This window comes from Hoplias malabaricus, chromosome X2 (assembly GCF_029633855.1).
Source record: "Hoplias malabaricus isolate fHopMal1 chromosome X2, fHopMal1.hap1, whole genome shotgun sequence".
In the NCBI taxonomy this organism is placed as follows: domain Eukaryota; kingdom Metazoa; phylum Chordata; class Actinopteri; order Characiformes; family Erythrinidae; genus Hoplias; species Hoplias malabaricus.
In genome coordinates, this window is record NC_089819.1 from 13,061,800 (window position 1) to 13,087,247 (window position 25,448).

Here is a 25,448-nt window from a genome sequence, read left to right on the forward strand (position 1 = left end):
AATAAGTCAATATTACCCACCCATGGAGCAGGAATAAATCAATATCCTCATCTCTGTTCATGATTTTCAACGTTTGGAGTTCTCTCCATTGTCTAAAGTACTCCAGGTGCCATTTCTTTGCCATGAGCAGAGAGAGAGAGAGAGAGAGAGAGAGAGAGTGAAAGCCTAGCTCGACTGATACACGTTGTTTTTTAACCCATTTATAGACACCGGGGTTTCGTAAACATAAGTGTGCAAACAAACTTGAGAGAAGTAAATGGTGAAAAAACATCCTAAGAATCGTATAAAAGTGTTTTTTGATTAACATCATGAATGTCGCCTTTACGGTTCGCAGTGACACCAGGGCAAGAAAAAAAGTGTCTCTGACTAGCATTACATTATTTTAAAGCATTGATACAAGGCTATTTAAGAGTTTAATAGTGGAAAATAATCTCTGTCCAGAAAGTGTGAACTTTTAAAGAGGACAGAACAAAGGCAATGTTAAACTATTATTATTACTGAAAACAGACTCATTTAACACTTGCTTACAGAGTACTGAACAATCAGTTTGGGCATTGCATAAGCTTATATTTTAATATAAAACATTTTTTCCTTCATAGCTTAGCTGGTGTAAAACAATGAGCTCTGAATTATGGTTAAAACTTTACATAAGTCTTTCTAATTCCTGTTTTTCTTTCATGTGTTCAATACTTCTAGCTACAGCCAATAAACAGAAGATTTGCAGCTTTAAAAGACAGAATTAAGTGTTCAAAACACTATCACACTGGCCAGAGTTTATAAAGTCCTGTAATTGAAAATATGAGGAGCAGGTGGGTGGGTGTGGGGATGAGCGGATTACAGAGAGAGAGAGAGAGAGAGAGAGAGAGAGAGAGAGAGAGAGAGAGAGAGAAACAATAACAGAGCAGGCATTGTGATTATTATATATGAGCTAAAAAGAAAAGTGCCTTAAGGCTTTACTTTGCAAACTCCACTCACTCTCCCAGTCAATATGTGTTCTATCTGCTGGCTTCAAAACATCCAGTTTACAAATATGAATTTAAAATTATATGTCTCTTTGCAACAGGACAGAAAGAGACTGCACTTTGTCCAGAAACTAAAAACAACACATATTTACCTCAACAAATATGACAAACGAGCAATCTAATCACATCTAAAGCAACAATTAACATAACCTATCATCAGCAGACTTTTCAAAGCAGTTGTACTTTTCAACTGACTCCACTGCAGTTGATGCGAGTCAATAGTTGAGCTGTCTGCATGTCCATGCTGGCCAAAATAAAATGGATCAGCTTGTGAAACTGGAGTATTCTGTCTGAAGTATCCAGCTTTTATCCCCCACCATTAAAAAGACTCATGTGCTGCCTGAATCATATGAGGTCATAGGCATGAAGCTCAGGTCAAGCATATATGAAAATCCCAACTGGGCTGATATAGTCAGTATAACAGGATGTAATATCTTCATATGTGATACTGTTTCTCTACAAGCACCCTTTATTATCTAACAATAATAAGCCAAAACAGATTATGATTCATTTGATTATCAATAGGTTTCAGTCAAATGATTTTTATTTTGATGTGGATGCCATACTGGGTACCGAATGTCTGGTTGCAGTGCACAGCACTAATGTAAATACATAAGAAAGACAGATAATTTTATCTTATACAATGCTCTTCTTACTTTGCTGGAGAGAGTACTACAAAACTTGGAAACACATACGCCCACCAACTTTTTGCTTCAGAGCTAAAGTGTTGTCACAATACCAGAATTATTGTTTTCTATACGATACCTTCCTAAATATCTCAATACCGATATTGAAACGATACCATCGCAAAAAACTAAAACATCAGGAAAAGTAATGTACTTTCTACAAGCTGAGGGCAGTCGGCAAAATCAATGCTATCTGCTTGTTAAGAGTGACGCACGTGACGTTTTGCCATTTCTGGGTCCTATCGCGCCTTTGGCTCGGTGTAATTAATTCATGAGACTGTTTTTACTGTTTGAATAAAGCTGAATACCTCAATCAACTATGTTATCTCAGTTCAGGAGTACAGAAAAAGGAACAAACTGAACATAAAAGGAAGCAAACGTGTCTTTGCCAGACTTGCATATTCTGATCTGTGTGAGCTGCCGTGCGGACCGTCTCTGCTGCTCCATCTCTGGAGCAGACTAGCCGCGTCAGTCAGTCCCGGTGTTCTAACGAGTTGTGCTGTTGCCAATTCTATTTCATATAAAGTAGTGAAGGCTTGTACAGAAAGTGGCTGGTGCTAGTTGGGTTTTTTGTTTTTTTTAAATAACTCACTGGAAGGTCTGAAAAGTCGCTAAAACTAGCAGCAAAATCACTGAGAGATAGAGGAGGCAAAGCACTGTGGGCCACCTGTGGCACTCATTGGAAATACCGCTCTTATTTTAAAACAGTCCTTAAAGTACTGGTACTCATTATATGGGGTATTGTACCATTTTTAATGACAAAGTATTGAGATACTTTTCAAGTTTTGGTATATCAGTCAACACAAGTTAGCTATATTAGCATTTTCACCTTAGCAACTAATGGAAAACTGTTAGCATGTTACGCTCCGATGCATTTCTATGCTCTTGTGACTCATCTTATTTCACACCAACCTCATTGTATTCTTTTGTCTCATACTTTCCCCAGTTGTCCAGCACTTGCAGCAATTACATAAAGATTTCAATGTAACAATACAATTCAACAATGATTAAGCACCCAATATGTACTCTGCACTGTAACGTCACCGGCAACACATTAATACAATCATTTATTAGGCTCCCACACAAACATACGCAACACATAAACATTTCCTGCACACCTGCTTGCTACTTTATGTAGGTCTATGTTACTTCAGGCTAGTTGCTTTAAGTCATTTTCATATATGTGAATATGGCTCTATTTATATTAAAAAATTCTAAACTTGATCTGAGGATCCTTGGTGGAATCACAACCTGCCTTAGATATGTTACAAACAGAAGTGGCTCTGCCTTCTGAACACAGCTATATGATTTTAACATGCTCAAAGCCCAAGGCCATTTCTGATTCTGTTTCTCCGTTTTAAAAGTCATTCTCATGTGATGTTGCTAATAGTTAATAGAACATCTACAAGTACTACCGTACTATATGTTAGTTCCCATGGGACATTTATTGGTCAAAACTCACTGTTTAATACAGGAACCAAGTATCAGTGTGTTAGAACTTATAAAATGTTCCTTTTTAATTCTATAACCTGTTCAACTGTGACACTCCTGCTGCCTGGTATTTGGTTTGTTGTTATTTATTCACAGTCCTCCAAAAAACTCAATATAGTGTAATTATCCGACAAATCCTACGCATCTCTGACAAAGGTATTTGTCAGAAGAAGGAACATTCTTAACTTACTTTCTATTAAATTAAAATAACAATAGAGATTTGAGGTTTTGTTCTGATAGTGACAATATGATGTACTGAGAAAATATCTTCAAGGATTATGAAGTTGCATTTTACTCTTACATCAGCCCCCCGCCTGCCCATGTCAGTAAAGCTTTACATTACTCTTCTGATGTGGAGCACATGGAGGGACGTGCAGCAGACTGGACTGGAGCCTGATGACACTCCAAGGCCTGGTTATTGCTACAGTGTCCAGCCCAAAGCCCCAGAGCTCCACAGAGAGTCGGGCTAATGCCATTACTGATGCTGTCCCCCAACCCAATCAAATTATTCATCCGCCCCGGAGCACGCCGCTTATCACAAATTCATCTAAATCACCAGCTTTTATCAGGGAGCTGTGTATCGAGCTCTGGTGGAATTCAGTTTGGTCTGGAAATCATTAACGATGTTACAAGGGAAGCGGGATGTTAGACTTAAATGTCAAAACATGTATAAAACTGTCCCTGAAATATCCCACTAAACAAATGATGCAGATACCATTCAGAAAACCATCAAACAATCACTGACACAGGCTCATCTATCTCTGTGGAATGATCCAATGTTTTCTCTCATAAATCATACATTTTTTTCTGTTGTCAAATGTTTTATAACTAATATTATTTCCTATCGCATAATATATAACCCAGAGACTCCCATAGGCCATAGAGGCTGCATCGGGCTTTGAATTTGTAATGGTTCAGTGACACCACCTCACTGAGTTATTGTACACAAACTGTTGTACTACGAATGAGGATTTTAATCTATTCACAACTTAAGTTCCATCTGTTTCTACAGCCGAGAGCTCAAATACAACGGACAATGATGACGCATCACTAACTGGAACATTCAAACAAGCGCAGAGCAGTACAATAGGTGAGTTGGAAGATTACAGCCTTTCAGTTCTTTATCATAAGATGAAAATAATAGCACATCTGTTGGAGAATATGGAATCCCTGTCTTAGAAGTTCATGAGAGTTTCTAAAAGCAATTGCCTTCCTGAAATAGTCTGGAAGTTCATTTCTGCATCCTTTCACTGCAGTGATTGTCTTGCAAATATTCTTTTCCTGTGTCTGGCAAAGGTATTTGCAGTCCCATTATTAAGGCACAGCCACACCTATTTGGCAGTAAGTTTTATTCTGAGTGAAACTGCCACGATGAAGTAATTCTTGCCTGATTTTGGGGGCTACTCTTTAAAATGTGTTCATATTTCATAATTACAAACTAACAGATCTGATCCAAATAATTCAACAATTCATCACTGATTAACCTATGAGCAAAAATATTCACAGATCATTGGAAAGCCATGTTCAGCAGTCTTAATATTCTCCACAAGGGGAAGCTTTTAGTGCTCAATTGATTTGTATCCATCACTGGATTAGGAACACCTACCTTGTACTGATATTCATTTAATCAGCTCCACTCACCATACAGATGCACTTTGTTGGTCTACAATTACAGACCACCTGTAAGTCCATCTGTTACCCTGCATACTTTCTTATACCAATTTCACTCTGCTATTAAATGGTTGGGACCCCCACACAGGACCACCACTGAGCAGGTATCATTCTCAGCGCTGCAGTGACATTGACATGGTGGTGATGTGTTTGTGTATGTTGTACTGCTATAAGTGGTCTTTGTGTTTAAAAACTCAAGCAGAACTGATGTGTCCAATCCACTTAGCTTAACACATAATACCAAATCACCACCACATCAGTGTCACTGGAATGCTGAGAATGATCCACCACCCAAATCATACATGTATTGTATTATAGATAGTCAGTCAACAAAAAAGTCCAAAAACAACTAAAATTCTACCTCTATATTGGCCTGTCCACTACATCTGCTGGATATTTGGAGTTAGCTTGACCACACGCTCTGGCTACATGCATTCCAGCAGCAGTTTGGATGCAGATTGCCTTTGCCAGTAAGCCAACCGAGACAAAATGAGCCAAAAACGAGACTCTCTCAGTCAAAACTCTGGAAGCAGGGCTGCCTGAAATGTCCTCCATCTGTAGGATGATACACGTCTGGCGGCATTCCTTCTATGTCATTCCCAGCACTCTCCCATCCCCACTGCCTCATTATCAGAGTAATAGCCCCTGTTTAGAGCCCCCTGACGCAGCCGTCTGCTGGACGATATGCGCATGCACGCTGTTGTGGGAAAAGCATGGGCCCTGACTGTGTCCTGTCATTCGGCATTCAGTGTGAGGAAGCTGTGTCATGAATAAAGAGGAGAGTCCAAACACGTCACTGTCCTCTAAAGTACATCACCATACATCTGTCAGTGCCAGCATCACTCGAGTAACCTGGGGGAGACAAGGACATTAGTTCCTCTAGAAAAGACATGCGCTCCGCAAATGTGTGTGTCATCACTGCCAAAAAAGTCATGTATCTCTAAGATTTTGACTTTATTGCAGGTTTGTAAAGAGATTTCATTTGAAATCATTGTGGACTAGAAATACATGGGTTTCCTTGGACAGGGTTGTGATGGGTTGGAGGGGGCTGAGCTAGCCACGGACCCATGGCGGTGGAGGGGTGTAAGCATGGGGCAGGTATGCTGCAGAGCAGGAGCTTGTATGTCGTGCGCAGTCACAGGCCCTTCCAATGTCCTACCTCCCCCCCCTCACATATGGTGCCCCTCACAAATTACACTGCTAAAACCAGAGGACCACTGTGGACCCCTAACACCTGCATATATTTTTAATGCATTCCTTCAAAAACACTTTCATAAATATATTTTTACTACTTCTTGGTGGACTTCAGTCTATCCTCCTACCAGGTTTAGATCCAACAGTAATAAATCTCAGTCCTAAATATTTGTATACAGATCATTTCAGAAAGTTTATCCCAATAAAATGCATGATAAACACACCTGCGTCTTAATATTTGAAATAGATGCAAAAATACTGCACCTTATTTACCAAGCATCTACAGAGCTGTGAACAGCAGACAGAGGACAGTGGAATGTACGTACTGGCGGTGGGGGTCTCAGAGGTGTGGACAGGGGGAGTGGAGGGCACTAGGCTGGGGAAGAAGAAGGAGCGCAGCGAGTGGTCCGAGTGCAGAGGAGAACGCTGAGTCGGCAGATTCTCACAACTCCCTGCTACACTGTTATGGATCTTCAGGTTCAGAGGCTTGGCTTTCTTCCTCGCTCTGCAGGGGAAAAGAGAATGAGAGAATGAGAGAGAGAGAGAGAGAGAGAGAGAGAGAGAGAGAGAGAGAGAGAGAGAAAGAAGAAATAAGAAACTTGGATGGTTGAGAGGTCTTTCAAACTCTGAAAGACTTAAACAGAAAAATCTTTAGTGCAAATATTCATGGTCCTCACTTATAATTAGCTAATTCAATTACATAAAAATGGATCCATTGTAGACACAGGCATTGTACAGGCACAGTATAATTGTATAATCAGAAGAGCATGAAATTCAATGAGATGCACACAAGCTGCACACAAGTCGAAGACCACCATGTCCAAAGCCAAGCCCCAGCATTGGGCTGTAAAGTACTGGAACTGCATTCTCTGGAATGATGGAGCTCCAACCAATACCTACTTCCATGTGCCTTAGTTATTGTGGGGTTTCTTTTCTCCTTCCTGGTCATGCCCACCTGAGTCTTGTCTGGTAACCTGTTCATTCATCATCTCTTCCAGATGTCTTTCTGTTTGTGTTCAGATCCATAGACCCCTCTGGGTTTGCCCTGTGTTATACTTGTGTGTAGTCTTGTGCTCTTGTGGTTTTTTCTGTACTTCTTTTCAGATGTTTTTGTCCCTTTTGAATTGTTGCCATATTCATTGTTTCTGTACTGAATCTGCTTGAACAAACTGACAACTGCACCAACAGCTGTGCTCATTTTTATTCAAAAATAAAATCCGAATGTCACAGCTGGGGGAAAAAATGCCTTTAAGTACAGGGGGTCCTCGACTTACGACATTGAACCGTTCCTATGTCGTGTCGTAAAACCGATTTTCAGTGTAAGTCAGAACATACATATATACTGTATGTAAATAACATACTGTAAGCACTTATTCTAACCTAATACATATCCTCCTCGGTCCCGAGCCGCGTAACAGTGTATTCTTCTGCCACACACACCAAACACGAAGTTCGCGTTACGACATTTACGACGCAAAACCACTTAAGTCGAAACAAGGCTTTATACAGTAAATGGGAGATGTGTTGTAACCATGAAACATCGTAACTCGGGACTGATGTAACCCGAGGACCTCCTGTATATTGCTTAAGTACTGTATAATTAAGACAAGTAGAAATTCTCCTGAATTACTCAGAAAAAGCTTGTTACATCAACTTATGGTGCTTTTCCACTGCATGGTCTCTACCCGACTTTTCTCAGCTCTTTTGCTTTTCTATTAGGCAAATCTGGTACCTGGTCCCCACAACCAAGAACTCTTTTACTCCCTACTTGCACCTGGCTCCAAGTGAGGCGTGACATGTAAACCTTGCAGAGTGCCAACTGGCTAAAGAGACTTGTTCACATGATGAAATGGAGACTTACAGCACAAACTAGCTGCTTATAAAATTGCCAAGCTACAGCAGCAGTCACATTTGTTTTTATGCCATAGTTTTTTGAAGAGTTTCAAACACCACTTGGAGCGGTGGCAGCAAAAAAACTCCAGTGAGAGCCAGAGGTGCAACAACAAAAATTCTGTTGATCTGTGAGAGTTGTGGCGCAGAGCTAGGTTCAGTACAAAAGATAATATGTGAATACATGACGAGTAAATGGCTAAAACCTAACTTTAACACCACCGCTGTTGTGCTTTTCAAAGCCCGTGGTTTTGTAAAGTCACTGGCATTTCGCAGGGGTACAGTGGTAGTGGAAAAGTGATCAGCAGTAAAAAATCATGTTGAGCCGTGCTGAGCTGAGCCAAGCTGAAGCCATGCAATGGAAAAGTGCCATTACAGTGAAATTCAGGAGTGTTTTGTCATATCGTGCAAAAATATTATAATACATTTTTATATATGTTATTGCTTGTTTACTGGCACTGATGATGTAGCATATTTGAGTGTTTTAATTTTCTTAAAATCAGAAAGTAATGTTCATCAGACACATTCTGCCCATGTCAGTTCAATTTAAACCGACACTTTAAGCCGTCAAATCAAACATCAAATTACAAATGAAGCCCTGAAAACCACAGCAGATAGAGCCGATGTCATTCACACCAGAACAAACACATGGCTGGGAAACCACACTCCACCCTCACCACAGGACCTTTCACACCTCACACACCACCTTTAGTGACCATTCTCATGTGAGGATCAAGAACCATTCACGCACTCCAGAGCTTCTGTGGCCCTCCTGATACATAGACTTTGACAAACACACACTCAGACACACACAAACACACACACACACACTCAGACACACACAGACACACACACACACACACACACACATACACACACACATTCACACACAAACATAAGCATGCACACACCCATCACAATGCTAATAAGTCGTGTAGCTTGCAGCATCTCAGTATGAAGCTCATTTAGATGCCACAATGCTGTTGATGCCTCTGGGATGCTATTCTGCCAACCGAGTCCCGAAAGCAGAAGTTTTTAAGCCTCTGCCCAAACGAGCAAACGAAGACGCAAATGAGCTACAGGTTATCAGTGTTCCCTTCCAAAGGCTTTGTCAGCAATTTAGATAAAACCATATTATGCCATTCAAATCAAATTAGATCCATTCGTCTTCCTGGGAAAAAAATAGGCTGACAATGAAAGAGGACCCGAGGCAGACCCCTGCTGAACTCCCCGCTGCCTACGTGCCATTCTTTCTCCTCCTTCCCTCTGTTCTTGTCTCTTGCTTATTCTTCCTCTCACACAGTTTGAACATACACATGAACACAAACATACAGCTGAGTTTATGTCAGTATCAGAATATAAAAATACACTAATAGAAAACTGACAAAGATGCTTTGAAAAAAAGATTCTTACATGAGCCAAAACCATTCTTAATAAATCAGCGATGCCAGAAAGAAAGAGATTTGTCTTTAGCCAAATTAAAACGGCTGTCAGACCACATTGACACGAGTTAATATGAGTGTTATGCGCGATAACTGCTGAATGGAAGAACTGAAATCTGTGTTTACTGTGATAATTCATTTAGTGTGCCTCTGAGAGAGAGAGAGAGAGAGAGAGAGAGAGAGATGATTGAAAGTAGAAAGTACTATATACCCTATATGCATGCTTTGAGAAATATATCTGTAAAAACATGTGAATAAAACCTTAGAAAATATAAACATTGTTATAAAGTACTGCACAGAACATCAAAGATCATGTTTGTTCATTTATTCACCCACGTCCTGAAACAACTTCATCCTGATCATGGTGGGACCAGAGCCTGTCTGGAATCCCTGAGTGCAAGGCAGAAACACACAGGGCAAAACACACACACACACACCAAACTTCTCACAGAGAGTGACCCAGAATCCCAGGACCCTGGAGCTGTGTGACAGCAACACTACCTGCAGTGCCACCATGCTGCCCTGAGACCATCTATCATTTAGGTAAATATAAATGCATTTCTGAACATCTTTTCACAGTGAGAAGATGACCTAATAATATCGGTCTGAAAGGACATGCAGTTGTCAAAAAACACATTACTGAGAAAAGGAAACATAAAAATGATGAACAATTGAAAATGAATCCAAGAATCTGCAAAAATCTGTCTCAGAAATTTCTTGCATTTAATAGCTGTGTAAAACAAAAGTCCCACAAACCCATGAAGAACACGACTCTTACTACATAGAGTGAGATACATGATCTCAAAATCACTCCATTACCTCATATGCTTATACATTACATTCAGCCATTGCACAACTCCATCCACTGACCCCTCACAGTACCCCAAGTGCCAGTGACAGTGTTTAACATCTGTCACCATGGCAACAGAGAAGGAAAAAGACAGAGGAACCACACAGGATGATATACTGTGGTGTAGTATGTAAAATATTATACACAAACAAGCGCATGAGTGTAGTATAACGTGTAGGGGTCACATAAATGGAAAAAAACTTGTAGTTCATTTTATATTTCATTGCTGTGGGAACAAAACCTTACATCTCTCTGGAGGTTGTGGCAGACAACAAACTCTCAACACGTTGCTTGCCATTATGGACAATTTGTCACATCCCCTGCATAAGTTTATGTTCAAAAGTACTTCTGTAAGCATTCTGTTTTTATTTTTTGACATCACTTATACATTCCTAGTGCTTTTCAGGATGAAGTAATGATGAATGTGCTGAAGTGCAATGGCCAAAAATGTTGCTTCCAAGTTGTTCCAGAAACAATGATTTACTTCTCTTGAAAAGTTACCATTTTGGAGATACTTGTTTTTCAGGTGACAACAACAACACTCAAATTGTGTCAGAATTGCACCAAAAGGTCTAGGGTAACTGAAGTGATGCTGTTTAAAGATGAAAATGAAAGTGTATAATAATTTTACATGGGTCTTAAATACCTGTCATAAATTTTGCACAAATGTAAAGCCTATTACTGAGAGACTTTAAAAAGAAAATGCATATTTACATCAGAATAACATTATCTGAGTGCTCTGGATCAGATATATTCGTGTGAGAAGATACAGCCCAAAATGTGCCAAGAAACTGCTGTAATATGAAATCAGAGCATGTGTCATTATGTCACAAATTAAATTTTTTTCTTCGCCAGGGTAAAATCACACCCCTGTAGAGTGTTCAGGTGGAGAATAATATCTTTTATGAAGACTGTTCTCTTTGTTGCTGAACTCCTCTTATTTTTCTCTTTCATTTTCTATTTCACTGCATCTTTGAAGAACTGCCACCTCAGTAGCACTGCTCCTGCATCAAGACCAGTTTTCTCTTCTGCTGCATTCATTCATACACCTAGCTCTCTAAGAGAAAAAGTTTTGGACACTTGCTCATCCAACATTTGACGTGGATAAAATGCATTATTAGGGAGGTCTCTCACTATTCTGGCAAGTGTTCACGTAAAAACTTTGTAACACCTGCAGTAAGAATTTGATAGAATTCAGCCACAAAAATAACTAATATAAAATGATTAGTTCTGGACCACAGATTCCACTCCAACTCATCGTAGAGATATAGGATGGAGTTCCATCCAAAGGCCTTCCCAAAAAAAGATATTTTCTGGATGGCAGTATGTTGCTCAAAAACTATTATACAGTTCAGCACTGTGCCTTCACAGATTTATTTAAACCTAGTAATGTCACTGACCAATGGGTGGCACCGACCTTGTTGACCATAGGCTCATGTGTATCTACTCCAGTGTCTCATTCCATGGTCAGTGCTATTCTATCAAGGTCAAAGGTGTGTATGACTGAGTGTCTGTGTCCACAACAGGTGACATATATACTGCATGAACTGCAAAACATCTCAAGATGTGAACTGGAAGAAAGAATGAATAGTATTATTATTTAAATGCAAGTTTATTTTAAAATATGCCTGAATGAACAGGACAGCCACCTACAACACAGCCTCTATTCTTTCTGAAGGCTCATGTTGTTTATTCCCAGGATGTTTTGTCCCATCTCCATGATGTGAGTTTCTGTGTTTGTGTGTGTGTGTGTGTGTGTGTGTGCGCGCGCGCACGTGCACATGTGTACATGACTGAGAGAGAAAGAAAGAGAGAGAGGGAGAGAGAGACTCTGTCACAGGATGATGATGAACATTTCTCCCTGTGCACAGAATACATTAGAGTTTGAATGTGGCACAAACTGACAGCAGAAAGGGGGGGTGGGGGGTGGGGTAGGGGTACAGGAGCCTTTAAACACACCTCAAGCCAAGGTGGCAAGATATGCTGTCACTGCCAAAATTGTTTTTATTTTTCTGTTTCTCCACCTTCTACTCTGTTTCCATCTCTCTCTCTCTCTCTCTCTCTCTCTCTCACTCTCTCTCTCTCTCTCTCAATCTCTCTCTGCCTATTTCTCCCTCTCGCTTTCTACAGATGCGCAGAGGGAGGGGTAGAGATACACACATACACCAATCAGCAATAACAAGATGATAGATGATCCCCTTTCCCCTAGTTTTCAATGGTCAGGACCACCCTAATATATTTTGGATGATCAGGTGTGCAATATTATTCATCATTAGAGAGTGGCACGGTGGCGCAGAGGTAGTGTCACAGTCTCACAGCTCCAGGGACCTGGAGGTTGAGGGTTAAAGTCCCGCTCTGGTTTCGGGTGCTCTGGTTTCCTCCCACGGTCCAAAAACATCCGCTGGTAGGTGGATTGACTGAAAAATGTCTGTAGGTGTGAGCGTGTGAGTAAATGTGTGAGTGTGTGTCACCCTGCGAGGGACTGGCGCCCCCTCCAGGGTGTGTTCCCCCTTGCGCCCTGTGATTCTACTGCGACCCTGAAATGGATAAGTGGTTTCAGACAATGAATGAATAATCATCATGAGGTTGGACTCATACGCGATACATGAATTCAAATAGCCTGCAGCTTTCTAACATCCACCAGTGTGAAGTTCAATTACACACAGACATTTTTCTATATTTCATACACACAAACACACAAAAGATTCTCAGCAGGTATCTTACTTTATAATACCAAAACAATACAGTGATTCACTGCTGATTCGATATGATTTGACTAAGTACCAATATTTCTGTTCAGATGTAGAATTAAATACGATTCAACATTAATCAGTTCAGAATACAACCTGATGTATCTCTCTCTCTCTCTCTCTCTCTCTCTCTCTCTCTCTCTCTCTCTCTCTCTCTCTCTCACACACACACACACACACACACACACACAGCGTGAGGCTGCTCATGCTCTGTGTTAATAGGGAACAGTACAACAGGTCTGGCTTCATTAAGCGTTCCCTCAGCTCATTATGCTCACCTCTGCTTTACACACACACACACACACACACATATATATATATATATGCATGTGTCCAAAGTGGAGAGAGAGGTGGGGGATGATTTCTACTCATGCTCTTAACATAGATTTATCTGTCGATTACTCTACATTATCACCCCAGCCTCACTGATAATATTTAAAGCTATGTTAATTTGGAAAGAGAAAGAGAGAGACAGAGAGAGAGAGAGAGAGAGAGAGAGAGAGAGAGAGAGAGAGAGAGAGTGCACACGCACATGTCTGTGATTATTAACTATTAACAAAAGGGAACTAATAATATGTATGAACTCCTAATTCCTTTATTTTACAATGAATAACTTGGAAAACCAAGTTGACGAGGGGTTCTGGAGCATGTTCCCAATACCCAGCAATGGCTAGAGGGGTATAAACCAGCAACAGTGGTCTGTGAAGCCATGGAAATGAATAATTGCAGAAATGTTCCAATATGTGTAGGCTAAATATGTGTAGAACACTGCTAAAAGGATAAAGTCTGTTGTAACAAATGTGGAACAAATGTCTTAGTAATACATTTGAAAACACAGGGTCAATTTATATATTGTATGCGACATGAAGATTATTTCTATGGATTAGTACTACACTGGTTAGTACATGTGAAACACACATAGATAAATGTATGTGTTTGTGTGTGTGTGTGTGTGTGTGTGTGTGTGTGTGTGTGTGTCTCAGCCAGAGACTGATTGAACACCTGAGATTAGTTCACAGAAACAAACAGTGTAAAGCTAATAACTCAGAGATGTCAGATTGAACTCCGTCTCCATACATATCATTAGAATGCAAACAGACAGGTGTCAGACACACGCCAGCAAACGGGACGGTTAAACGCTCTCCAGGCGGTCATTCAGATCCCGCTGGCCACTGTGTGTCCGATTCTCATCCCTCTGTAGCCGGCCTGAGCCTTAATAAATCAATTATGCACCAAGATACGAGGCCATTCCCATCACTTTTAAACACCCATATAAATTCATCATCACGCTGCCAATCTGAGAGGGGCCCAAGTCAGATGCCTCATTATAATGGATGGACTAGGGACAGGGGATCGTCTGCTCCGCGCTAGTTCAGGTGTATGTGTGTGTGTGTGTTTGTGTGTGTGTGTGTGCATATGTGAGCACACTGACATTTCTTTAACTGACTGGTCATTAATGAACAGGAAAAAATGGCCTGATTAACACTGGCACACACACAGAGAGCTACTCAAACACTCAAAAAAATCAATAGTGTCACACTAGGGCTCACTGATATTATAATATTTATACAGCAGTTTCTTGAATGAGTGTATGAGTTCTTCCCAAAACACAATCTGATAATCATAACATTTTGTCATGGCAGAATGCCATCTGATCCTGATACACATCCTAGTGTAAACCTTCCCAGATTAGCAGAAGCTGGTACTGCAACAAAGGAGATCAAACTACCTATAGATACCAATTTTCTTCAGTATGTCTTGCCCTGTTTTTGGTGGTTTACCAGCTCTTGCATGGCAATCAAATTTTCACATTCTTTTACTCTTCTTTTGAACTTTGCTTTGATAAATTACTGTTTGTTCACATACTGAATAATTACACAGTTTTTATAAAGGAACCTCCTCAGAAATATCCCCTGATAAACTAATAACTTGTACCTGTACTAGACAAATAAAGGACTGTTGAAAAGCACTGTATGTAATATAATTTCTAGCTTTTGTAGCCCATCCTTGTCATGTACAAACTCGCTAATGTAGCTTCAGAAACTGCGACACACATACACACACTGCAGACTGCTGTTATTCATGTAAGCCAGAGGGGGCCAACTGCTTGACTGTGGCTCACATCAAGAATTCCAATGGTGTCTGTTTGAAAATTCAGGTTGTAAAAGCCCGAGATATATTACAGATGTTCATGTACTGTGTGAGTGGCCTGGACTCACTGTTTCAGAATACATCAGAAGACCACATCATAGGCCATTACATGAAACCACTGCCAATAATACAGGCCTTCTCCATCTTTAAGTGCACTGAATTATATAATACACTCAAAGAAAATGTTTTGCAGAGGTGTGAGACAGCCAAGGGGACGCAAAAACAAATATTGCTAATATTGCTTAAAATGTGTGGAACCCTTGCACCCCTTGAACACCTGGCAACCCTTGTCATCGTTATTGAGTGTGTGGAGCAAACCACTGTGAGGTACATAAAGACAGGAAAGCAATTTTTCAAATCCTAAAAAAATCACATTGCTATGCCTATGATTGACATAGATTTTGCAATGCATATTACTAATTAGTATTAAAAAAAAAAAAAAAATATATATATATATATATATATATATATATGGCTATTCACTGTAGAGAACTGTGTACCAGTCCTGCCTCTGCACAAGCCAAGGTCTCAAACACATTGAGGCGGCAAGCAGTTCTACAAATTAACACTTGATGAGACCACAGCTGTTCACTGAAAATCATTCCAGGTGACGACCTCATGAAGCTGATTGAGTGAATTCCAAGAGTGTGCAAAGCTGTCATCAAAGCAAAGTTGCAGAAAAATATTCTGGCTTGTTTAACACTATTTTTACTACATGTGGCATGGTGTCGCAGTCACACAGCTCCAGGGACCTGGAGGTTGTGGGTTTGAGTCCCGCTCCGAGTGACTGTCTGTGAGGAATTTGGTGTGTTCTCCCCGCGTCCGCGTGGGTTTCCTCTGGGTGCTCCGGTTTCCTCCAAAAACACAGTCCAAAAACACACGTTGGTAGGTGGATTGGCGACTCAAAAGTGTCCATAGGTGTGAGTGAATGTATGTGTGTCTGTGTTGCCCTGTGAAGGACTGGCCTCCAGGGTGTATTCCTGCCTTGCGCATGCCCCCAATGATTCCGGGGATGCTCCAGACCCACAGCAACCCTGAACTGGATAAGCGGTTAAAGATAATGAATGAATGAATGAATGTTAACTACATAATTCCATATGTGTTCCTTCATAGTTTTAATGCATTCCATATTTATTTACATTGTAGAAAATAATAATAAAACCAAAAAACACTAAGAAAAACCACTGAATGAGATGATGTCCAAACTTTTGACTGGTACTCTACATTCACAATATGTGGAAAATGGCTCAAACAAAGAAAACCCTCCCTGAGTGGGCGTGTCCAAACCTTTGACTGGTACGGCATATACATATACAGTCTTGAAATTCCTTTCATACGAAGGGTTTATGAAAGTAGTTGTAGGTGCTTGTGTATAAATGTATCAGATCATGTTTGTGTGTATATTAATAAAATATTCCTTAATTATTCATTTCTCACACTTTGTTTTGTGCTGTCAACTAGTTTTTGAATTATAAATGAAAATGTCTGCTCTCAATTATTTATAGATGTGTTGTGGATGTGTCTGGGCTCATAATTTGGAGAGATGCTGAGTAATGTTATTTCACTGTGTATTTTGTTTGGGTCAATTGTTGTATTGTAAATGGATTAGCTGCCTGGGTATATTTGGGGTGGGTGGGTCAGGGATTTGTAATGTAATTTGAGTGTAAATGGGGGGGATAATAGAAGGAGGGCATTGCATTGCTTTACACATAATTCTGATTTGTACTAATACTTCAATTAAAGAAAATTCACCACCATATATTACTTGCTCTGTGGTGATCATGTGGGTCAACAGGCAGCAGTAAGTGATTATAAAAGTACAACGTTAACACATATGGTAAGTAGAGCTAATAAAATGGCCAATGAGTGTAAAAACAAGGTAAATTTTTTATGTTTTGGCAGATCAGTGTATAGTAGTTTTTTTTATTATTTTATAGACTTATATTTATATTTGACTTAGTATGCCTTAAGAAATATTTTCAATTTGTTCAAAGTTAAATGACAAAAAAAAATGCCAAAATTAAATGATTTCCACATCATAAAACTGCACGCAAGACATCTGTTCCTCAGATTCAATCCATAATAAACACCCCCTCTTCTACATGCAAGAACAAATATGGTCCTAATCAAAAAGCTGTAAGAGACTTTCTCCTCTTCACTTAATGAGTATCAAGTGAGAAATTATATCCAATGACATCAGATTTTGGTTATGAATATCTAAGGTTTAAAAGCTTCAAAGACAATTCAAAGGCACTCACTGAGAGCTTCAGATGGTGCTTATTTGGGAATTCCATCTCGATTGAGTTTTTGTTTGCTGGTTAAATATATGGGCCCCCGATGAATTAAAAGTAAAGCCTGAAATTTAAACCCTGATGAGGTGTTAAAAAATGCATAAATCTCACTAATACAAGGGAAAAAACAAACATCTTTTCAATTCTGTCATCGCAGTGGCTTCCTCTGTGTGCACAGTAATGACCTTCCATCTGTGAGGTATGCAGAGTACTAGAATATTTATACATTCGACAGCTCTTTAAACAACAACGCATGAGAGAATAAAACTGCTTTTCTCAAAGGATATTCAGGTGGTCTTCCAACAGGTGAGTCAGATATGAACATAAGAGTGGTAATCTCATATTGTGGGTGTTTAATTTAGGCTGATTTACATCTCTTTGGGTACTGTATTCTTATTGTGTCACTTTAGTACAAAACTTTCAGCACAAAAGACATAAAAAAAGCTTGAACTAAAGCTGTACATCTTATCAACAGGAATCTGGCTCTCAGTCATAATGCTGCAATTATCTCATTTCCTGCAAGGTGCCGAGAATCAGAACCCAGTCTTAAAAAATCTTTTAATCCTTAAAGAAATAGCACAGCGTGGAAAAAAAAGTACAGTAAAATTATCATAAATGTAGCCATGGATATATGCCAAGACATATCCCTTGTTCAAAAATGGTTTCCTTAGTTTTTGCATTGAATTAATAAGCAGTTTGCCCTGCTTAGCAGCAGTAACAGCTTGTAGTCTTATAAAAAAAATTGATGTAATCTTAGAGTAGATGTTGAAAAACTGCTGTGAGTACTAATGTGGAGGACATGGTGTTGGCGTCTCAGTGTGTTTTGTGCTGGTACAACTGGCTCAGACACAGCAGTGCGGCTCAAGTTATTAAAAACTGTGTTCACTCATTGCTGCACATTTTGTGTTGTTGGTCCTCTTGTCCTTCAGCAGTGGTGACAGCACGCCACCCACAGGACACTGCTGAATGGATATAATAAGTTGGTGACTATTCTCGGACCAGCAGTGACATTGAGAGCTTTAAACACTCTAGCAGAACTGCTGTGTCTGATCCACTCATACCAGCACAAGACACACTAAAACATAACCACCACATCAGTGTTACTGCTGCACTGAGAATGACTCATGAACAAAATCATACCTGCCTTTTGCTGGTCATGTAAGGATCCTTACTATTGAAGAGCAGGGTGAAATGGGGATTAAGAGAGTACGCAGAGTAACAGGTGGAGCTGTTAAAATGGACAATGAGATACAGTGTAGGTGTTCCTAATCCAGTGATCATCCAGTGTAGTTATTAGTGCATTACTGAGGCCAGAGACTGATGTTATATTAATAGTTGGGTGGGACTCCATTCCACCAGAGGCCAAATTTTCATGACACCATAACCCAATGCTGGGGACTGTATTAGTCCATGGCCAATGCTTGGTACTGGCATGGTGACATTAGACTCATGTATAGTTGCTCCAGAATGTTCTTTTTCAGTGTAAGCTTTTCTGAAGAGATGTTGTGTATGCACGTCTGAACATCAGCATACACAACAGTACACAGTACATGTTAGTTAAGCATTTGAATACATGTGTGTGTGTGTTTGTGTGTGTGTGTGTGTGTGTGTGAATATGTGGTGTACATATGGTGTGGTGTACATACGGTGTATGTGTGTGGGTGTAATTTTTTTTTTTTTTTTTTGGACTAGTACAGACCATGCCCATAAAGGCTGAAACTGGGAGATTAACTCATTTTGGAAAGCAGCAGGGCAGCTTATAAATGCTTATGAAGCAGAACCCCAAAAATGACAGGAATGCTAGTCATTCAGTGCTACAGAATGGTCAGGTTTAGAGGTAGTTCGGTTGAGGATTTGGTTGATGTCATGGATCGTGAGTAGGTGAGTGTAAAGGGGTTAGTGAGCCCATGAATTAACTGCCTTTAATAACCTGGTGCATGACTGAGTGCTGTGTGAAATGGAATATGAATAGCACTAGGTTGAGTAAATTGAGCATCCTTTATTGCCAGGAATTCTAGCGTGAAGGGAGATGGTGTGATTGAGGATTTGAATGCTCAAAGTGCAGTAATAAAGTGGCAGTGGTTGAGCAATGCAATAGAGTCATCAGAGTTGATCTTAAGATGGCTAAGATCATCGGCCAGCAGGAAGTGGATTAGTACCTGCCATAAAAGTCACTGAATATTTCAGAGGGCCAGCATTAATTAACTGAGATGTCCTTAGTTGGCAGGTATGTCGTGATGGTGCGGTTCCAGTGGAATAGAGGAAAACACAGAGGAGGTGAGAAATGGAAGGGTGATCTAGAGGGATGGCAGGTGAGGCAAAAGAAGAAGCCCCAAAAGGCGAACTGATGGTCAGCACCGCAGGAACAGCGAGACAGAGAAAAGGCAGCTCATCACATGGGAGCGAACCCTGAAAGAGACAGAATCCAGATGGTGCTGAGGAGCTCGAGCGCGGTGGCAGGGTAGAAAGTTGACTCAAGGATGGCAGAGATGCCTAGATGGCATATAGCAGGAGCCAGATGAGAGGCAGCATGTGAGAGGGTGAATCAAATTAGAGGAAGACATCCAGGAAAGAGGCGTTGCGTGCCTGGAGTGCCAGGCAGGGGGCTGGTCCAAGGCATTGCCTGAGGAAAGAGCATGAGCTGAAAGTGGTGTGGCTGCGAAAGGAAGAGGTCAGGTTGAAGGCCCACAGCAGCTGGAGTAGACAGTGTGAATAGTACTAGAGAAGGTGGGGTGGGGTGGGTGTGGGGTCACTAGAGGAGAGATAGAGGAGAGATATGGATGAAGGTCCTCAGTGGCACTAGCTGGACAGATGGAAGCTAGGAGCTGCATGGCTGCAGAGAGGAGAGGATGGGACGAAGATCCACAGTAGTACTGGAGGACAGAGTAAGGGCGGTAAAAGTAGAGGTTGGGAGCAGCTGAACCAGAAAAGAGAGAGGTTGGGCAGAAGGTCTGTGGTAGGAGAAAGCACGAGCTGCAATGCTAGGGCTGGAAGCAGCATTGCTGTGAAGAGGGGAGGCAGGAAGTCAGAATCACACTAGAAGAGACTTCGACTTCACGACATGGAAATGACGTGAGTTTGCAGGGTATATATAGGGCTGAAGGGAGGAGTTTGGGTGTGGTCCTATTACATAACTTAAAAAATATAGGGCTTCCAGGGACCTGGAGGTTGTGGGTTCAAATACTGCTCCAGGTGACTGTGAGGAGTTTGGTGTGTTCTCCCAGGCTCCGCGTGGGTTTTCTCCGGGTGCTCCGGTTTCTTCCCACATCTAAAAACACACGTTGGTAGGTGGATTGGTGACTCAAATGTGTCCCTAAGTGTGAGTGTGTGTCGCCCTGTGCAGGACTGGCATCCCCTCCAGGGTGTGTTCTTGCCTTGCACCCATTGATTCCGAGTAGGCTAAAGACCCACCACGACCCTGAACTGGATAAGCAGTTACAGAATGAATACACACACACACACACACACACACACACACACACACACACACAAATACTTTAAAGGAGGTATATACAACTGCTTTAAAGGAAAAGACAGTTCATTTTTTCTTAATAAACTCAAAAATGTGTATCCAGCTGTATATTTGAGGACTCTACAGATCCTTTAAGACAGGGGTCTCAAACCAAATCCACGGAGGGCCGTGTGGGTGCAGGTGTTCTTTCCAAACACGCAAAAGCCCCACACTACTGAAAGTCAAGATCTATTGATTAGATCCAATGATTAAAAACAGGTGGAATGAGGTGTGGCTTCTGCGTGGTTGGAAAGAAAACCTGCACCCACACGGCCCTCCGTGGATCTGGTTTGACACCCCTGCTTTAAGAATTAACAGCCCAGTTCTTCCTCCCAGTCTTCTCAGACCTCAAAGCAAAAAGCAGTTCATGCTTTGCCTAAAAAGCCTTAATGCCTCTAACACATCTACTGAACCTTAGCAAAGCACTGCAAAAGTTTGTCTGTCAGAGATTATTCATGTGCCAGAAACAGGCAAGCAAATTCATTTATAGAATTCAGAATTCAGAGTGTGGAGCACTTAAAGTAGTTCCACGCATATATAGTTATGAGTTGTCCTTATTGACTTGTGTGACGTTTGCATGCTCAAGGTTGTGTTTCTTTTATGTCTTTGCTTCACTGCCTGCCTCAAACTTTAACATTCCAGCACATGATCAAGCACAGGACGGCAGTTCAGAAGACGTTTGTTTCTGCAATAAAAATGTAGTCTCATTAAAAGTGCGAGAGGTAGCAGGCAATGGAAGTGGAGAGGAAGAGGGGGTGACAGTGACAGAGAGAAAGAGGTGAGAGGAAGAGTGACAGAGAGACAGAAAGAGAGAAAGGAGGCAGAAAAGAGGAGGCAACGAAGCTCATCAGTGCTAACAGCGAGCAAGTGCACAGAGCCAGATGCAAATTTCTCAATTTAAGTAATCCACGGTGGAATTACTCGCAAGGAAAAAGGCAAGATGGAGTGATTCATACCTCTCCTCCCCCATATGCCTCCCATCTTCCTCTGCTCCTCCACGTCCTCCTCTGGGTCTTTCTCTCTCTAGCCTCCTGATTTATTAGCAAACCTCAGATTCAATAAGAGAGTGCTTAACATTTGCCACAAAGGTGGCGAGGCAGAGAAAGCCCCACACGTTCGTTCTCATTAAGTGGCTCATCCTTTAATAATGCTCTCCTTAAAGTCTCATAAAGTAGCATTAAGCAACGGCAGCACCTGTGTGGCTGAGTTAAGCCTTGGGTACATTACAGGACTTTTGAAGTTGTAACAGAATCTACAAAGATTCTCCAGCTCATTTTTATGGCAACTGAAAAAATGTAAGTTTCTAAGTGTACACTGTGATCACACACTACACATCTTTTAACTTCTGAACTGAACACACCCCAATTTCCCTGCTTCAGTGACCTATGATTACAATCTCCATTCCACCTTAAACTGTGCAGAAGTAGATGCACCTCACACAAGAACACATGTTGTTTACCCTCCCCCTTTGTTGCTGGAGTGCTTAGCAAGCCTACAAGATGTATTTTCACTTACAGACTGAGTGACTGACTGACAAAAATGGAACTGTTTTAAAACTCGCATCCACGACTCTTGCTCTTGTGCCATAGCTGTAGACAGAACTAAAACTCAGTTTGGCTGAAGTTATTGTCATTTCATGCGTGTTTATGTCTTTGATTGAAATATTATTGCAAAGGGATGTAGTGTGAGGATATACAGCAGTATAAATGCTTTTGTCAAAATCACCTGTCCTGGAGCACACCCTTCCATTCGCGACTGTATTCAAGATCCACTAAAATATAGCTCCATTAGCCTGCTGCTACCTTAAAAACTCTGGCTTCGGTTCATGGCTTAGTCAAATTCTATTAAATTACATACTTTACAAATGTCCTAATGGAGTTGGAAAACAACAGTATTCAAACAATGCTGAATTCATCAGATGGCCCCAGTATTGAAAATGATGATTGAAAAGAGGATAAAGAAGCAAAGCTAACACAATAAAGCAATTCCAACTTAAATAGCTAAAGTGGAACTTTGTTGAAATGAGCATGTGCAAGGCCTGGCTCTTGGGCCATAGCTGCAGACATGGGAGGCATCACAGAACAAAGCTACACGTAAATAAAGACATTGATATGAAGTACCAAAGCATCTCAAAGACCTCTAATAAGGATGATAAGTATTTTGGACCTTACCTTCCCATTGTTGAAATAAAGATACCTTTACTTCTGGCAGATGTTCCATATATTCTGACTGATCTAAACCCTCAAGCTGTCCCAACGACTAAAAATTATAGCCAACCGACACAAACTTGGCTCAATGGAGAATTGAGCAAAAAGCTAGCAGAATATAATCCTGTGATTTAACCCCAGGTTTAGCCAGTGCCAAGCGCTTCAAAGCATTTTATAACCAGCCGTCAACCTGTCAACACCATCGCCACTGTGATGAAGCATTGGGAGCTGTTGGCCTTTCTACTGTATGCATGCATGTTTACGATGATTAGCATAGCAAATGAGCTTCATTAATTACCTTCAGCTCAGAGAGCAACTCTCTCTGAAAAGGGCAGCGAGAGGGGGATGCTGTGCAGCTTCTGTAGTTATTTTAATATCAGCTCACTCCACTTCTGGAAGTTTAAGAGGAGCAAGAGTATCACATTTATTCTCAAAAAAGGGAGAGGGAAATAGTAAGAGAAACTCACAGAGAGAGAGAGAGTGAGAGAGAGAGAGAGAGAGAGAGAGAGAGGGAGAGAGAGAGAGAACCTCACAAAGAAATTAAAAAAGAAAATGATAGAGAGGATGGATGAGATGGGGGCACTAGAAAAAGCAAAAAAAAAAAAAGATGAGAGAGAAAAAGGTAAGCAGTAGAAAGTAATCCTTATAAAACAGCAGCTATATAAATACAGTTGTTTTGATACAAAGTTTTAGAAATAATCATGATTTTGTACTGTTAGGGTTAAGCTATCATTGACTTGTCTGTTTGTAAACTTATTCGACATATTTTTTCAATTTATTTGCATTTTTACAGAGATTCCTTCACTAATTTCTATCATTTCAAAAGTAAAAAAATTATACTCTGTTTCCAGATGTTTGTGGACACATCCATTCATCCATTATCTGTAACCGCTTATCCAATTCAGGGTTACGGTGGGTCCAGAGCCTACCTGGAATCATTGGGCACAAGGCAGGAATACGCCCTGGAGGGGGCGCCAGTCCTTCACAGGGCAACACACACACACACACTCACACATTCACTCACACCTACAGTCACTTTTGAGTCGCCAATCCACCTACCAACGTGTGTTTTTGGACTGTGGGAGGAAACCGGAGCACCCGGAGGAAACCCACGCAGACACGGGGAGAACACACCAACTCCTCACAGACAGTCACCCGGAGCGGGAATCGAACCCACAACCTCCAGGTCCCTGGTGCTATTTGACTGCGACACTACCTGCTGCACCACCGTGCATCTCTTTGTGGACACTTCTAAAGAGTATATTCATGCACTTAAAGGTGCATACATTGCTGGCAACGTGTTGCAGGTTGAGATTGAGGTTTCCATGTCAAAAGTGATGTGTTGGCTAGAAAATTAATAAAGCCATCAGCCTTGGGATATGGAGCATTGGCCTTATGTTTGGAGTCATGGAACTTCATTGAGCACCTTTGGGATGAGTTGGTGTGGTGTTTGTGTTCCAGAACAATTCATCCAACACCAGTACAAGAGTGTGCCTGAATACAATTAAATCCACATAGCAAACACCAACTTCTAGTGTAAAGCCTTTCCAAAAAAGTAGAGGCTGTAACTGAAGCAAATATACCAAATTCCTTAATAATGCCCCTCATTTTAGAAGAAATCTGGATTTGCAGATGCCCAAAAAACATCATCTCAAGTCATCATCACAAAAAACATATACTGAAGTGTACACAAATACAGACACACACGCGTGCGTGCACACACACACACACACACACACACACACACACATATATACAGGCTCCGGCAGAGTTGCTGATTCAGTGGAGACGAAAATGAAAAAGCTGTATTGTCTACCACTGTTCCACTTCTGACACCACAAACCTGTCAGAGACAATGCAATAGCTGTCAAGCATTCCATAATTCAAAAACCCTCTGAAAAATAACACCTAAAAACATGCACTGTGGGACAAGAAGGACTCTGCGACAGGCGAGGAATATTTCAGCAAAACAACATGACACCATGAAGCAGGAATGAAGGCAGAAATGTCTTTCACTTTAGAGGGAAATGAGAAAAAAGATAAAGAGAATCCATCTCTGAGCGCTCCTTCCATCTCAGTTCTTTACATTTTTGTACTTTGGGAGGAGTCACTCAAGCCACACTCTGCATTTTGATAGAAGTTCCCTCACAGTGGTCATTTACGGCATCTCATTATATGTAGTATGAGTGTGTGAGTGTGTGTGTGTGTGTGTGTGTGTGTGTGTTCTAATGTCTGTTTTGTAGTGTACTGAGTAGAGGCCAGTAATTAAGCACTGGAAGTGTGAGATGCTGA

At 40.9% G+C, this 25,448-nt stretch overlaps 1 protein-coding gene across 2 annotated transcripts in view; it reads right to left on the reverse strand.

Annotated features, from left to right (window-relative positions):
* LOC136676922 (kinase suppressor of Ras 2-like) overlaps positions 1–25,448 on the reverse strand; it is a 125,442-nt gene that overhangs the window by 55,466 nt on the left and 44,528 nt on the right. For both annotated transcript variants that reach the window (XM_066654221.1, XM_066654220.1), the window contains exon 6: positions 6,391–6,569. In XM_066654221.1, the coding sequence (XP_066510318.1) occupies positions 6,391–6,569 (179 nt within the window). The remainder of the gene's footprint in view (positions 1–6,390; positions 6,570–25,448) is intronic.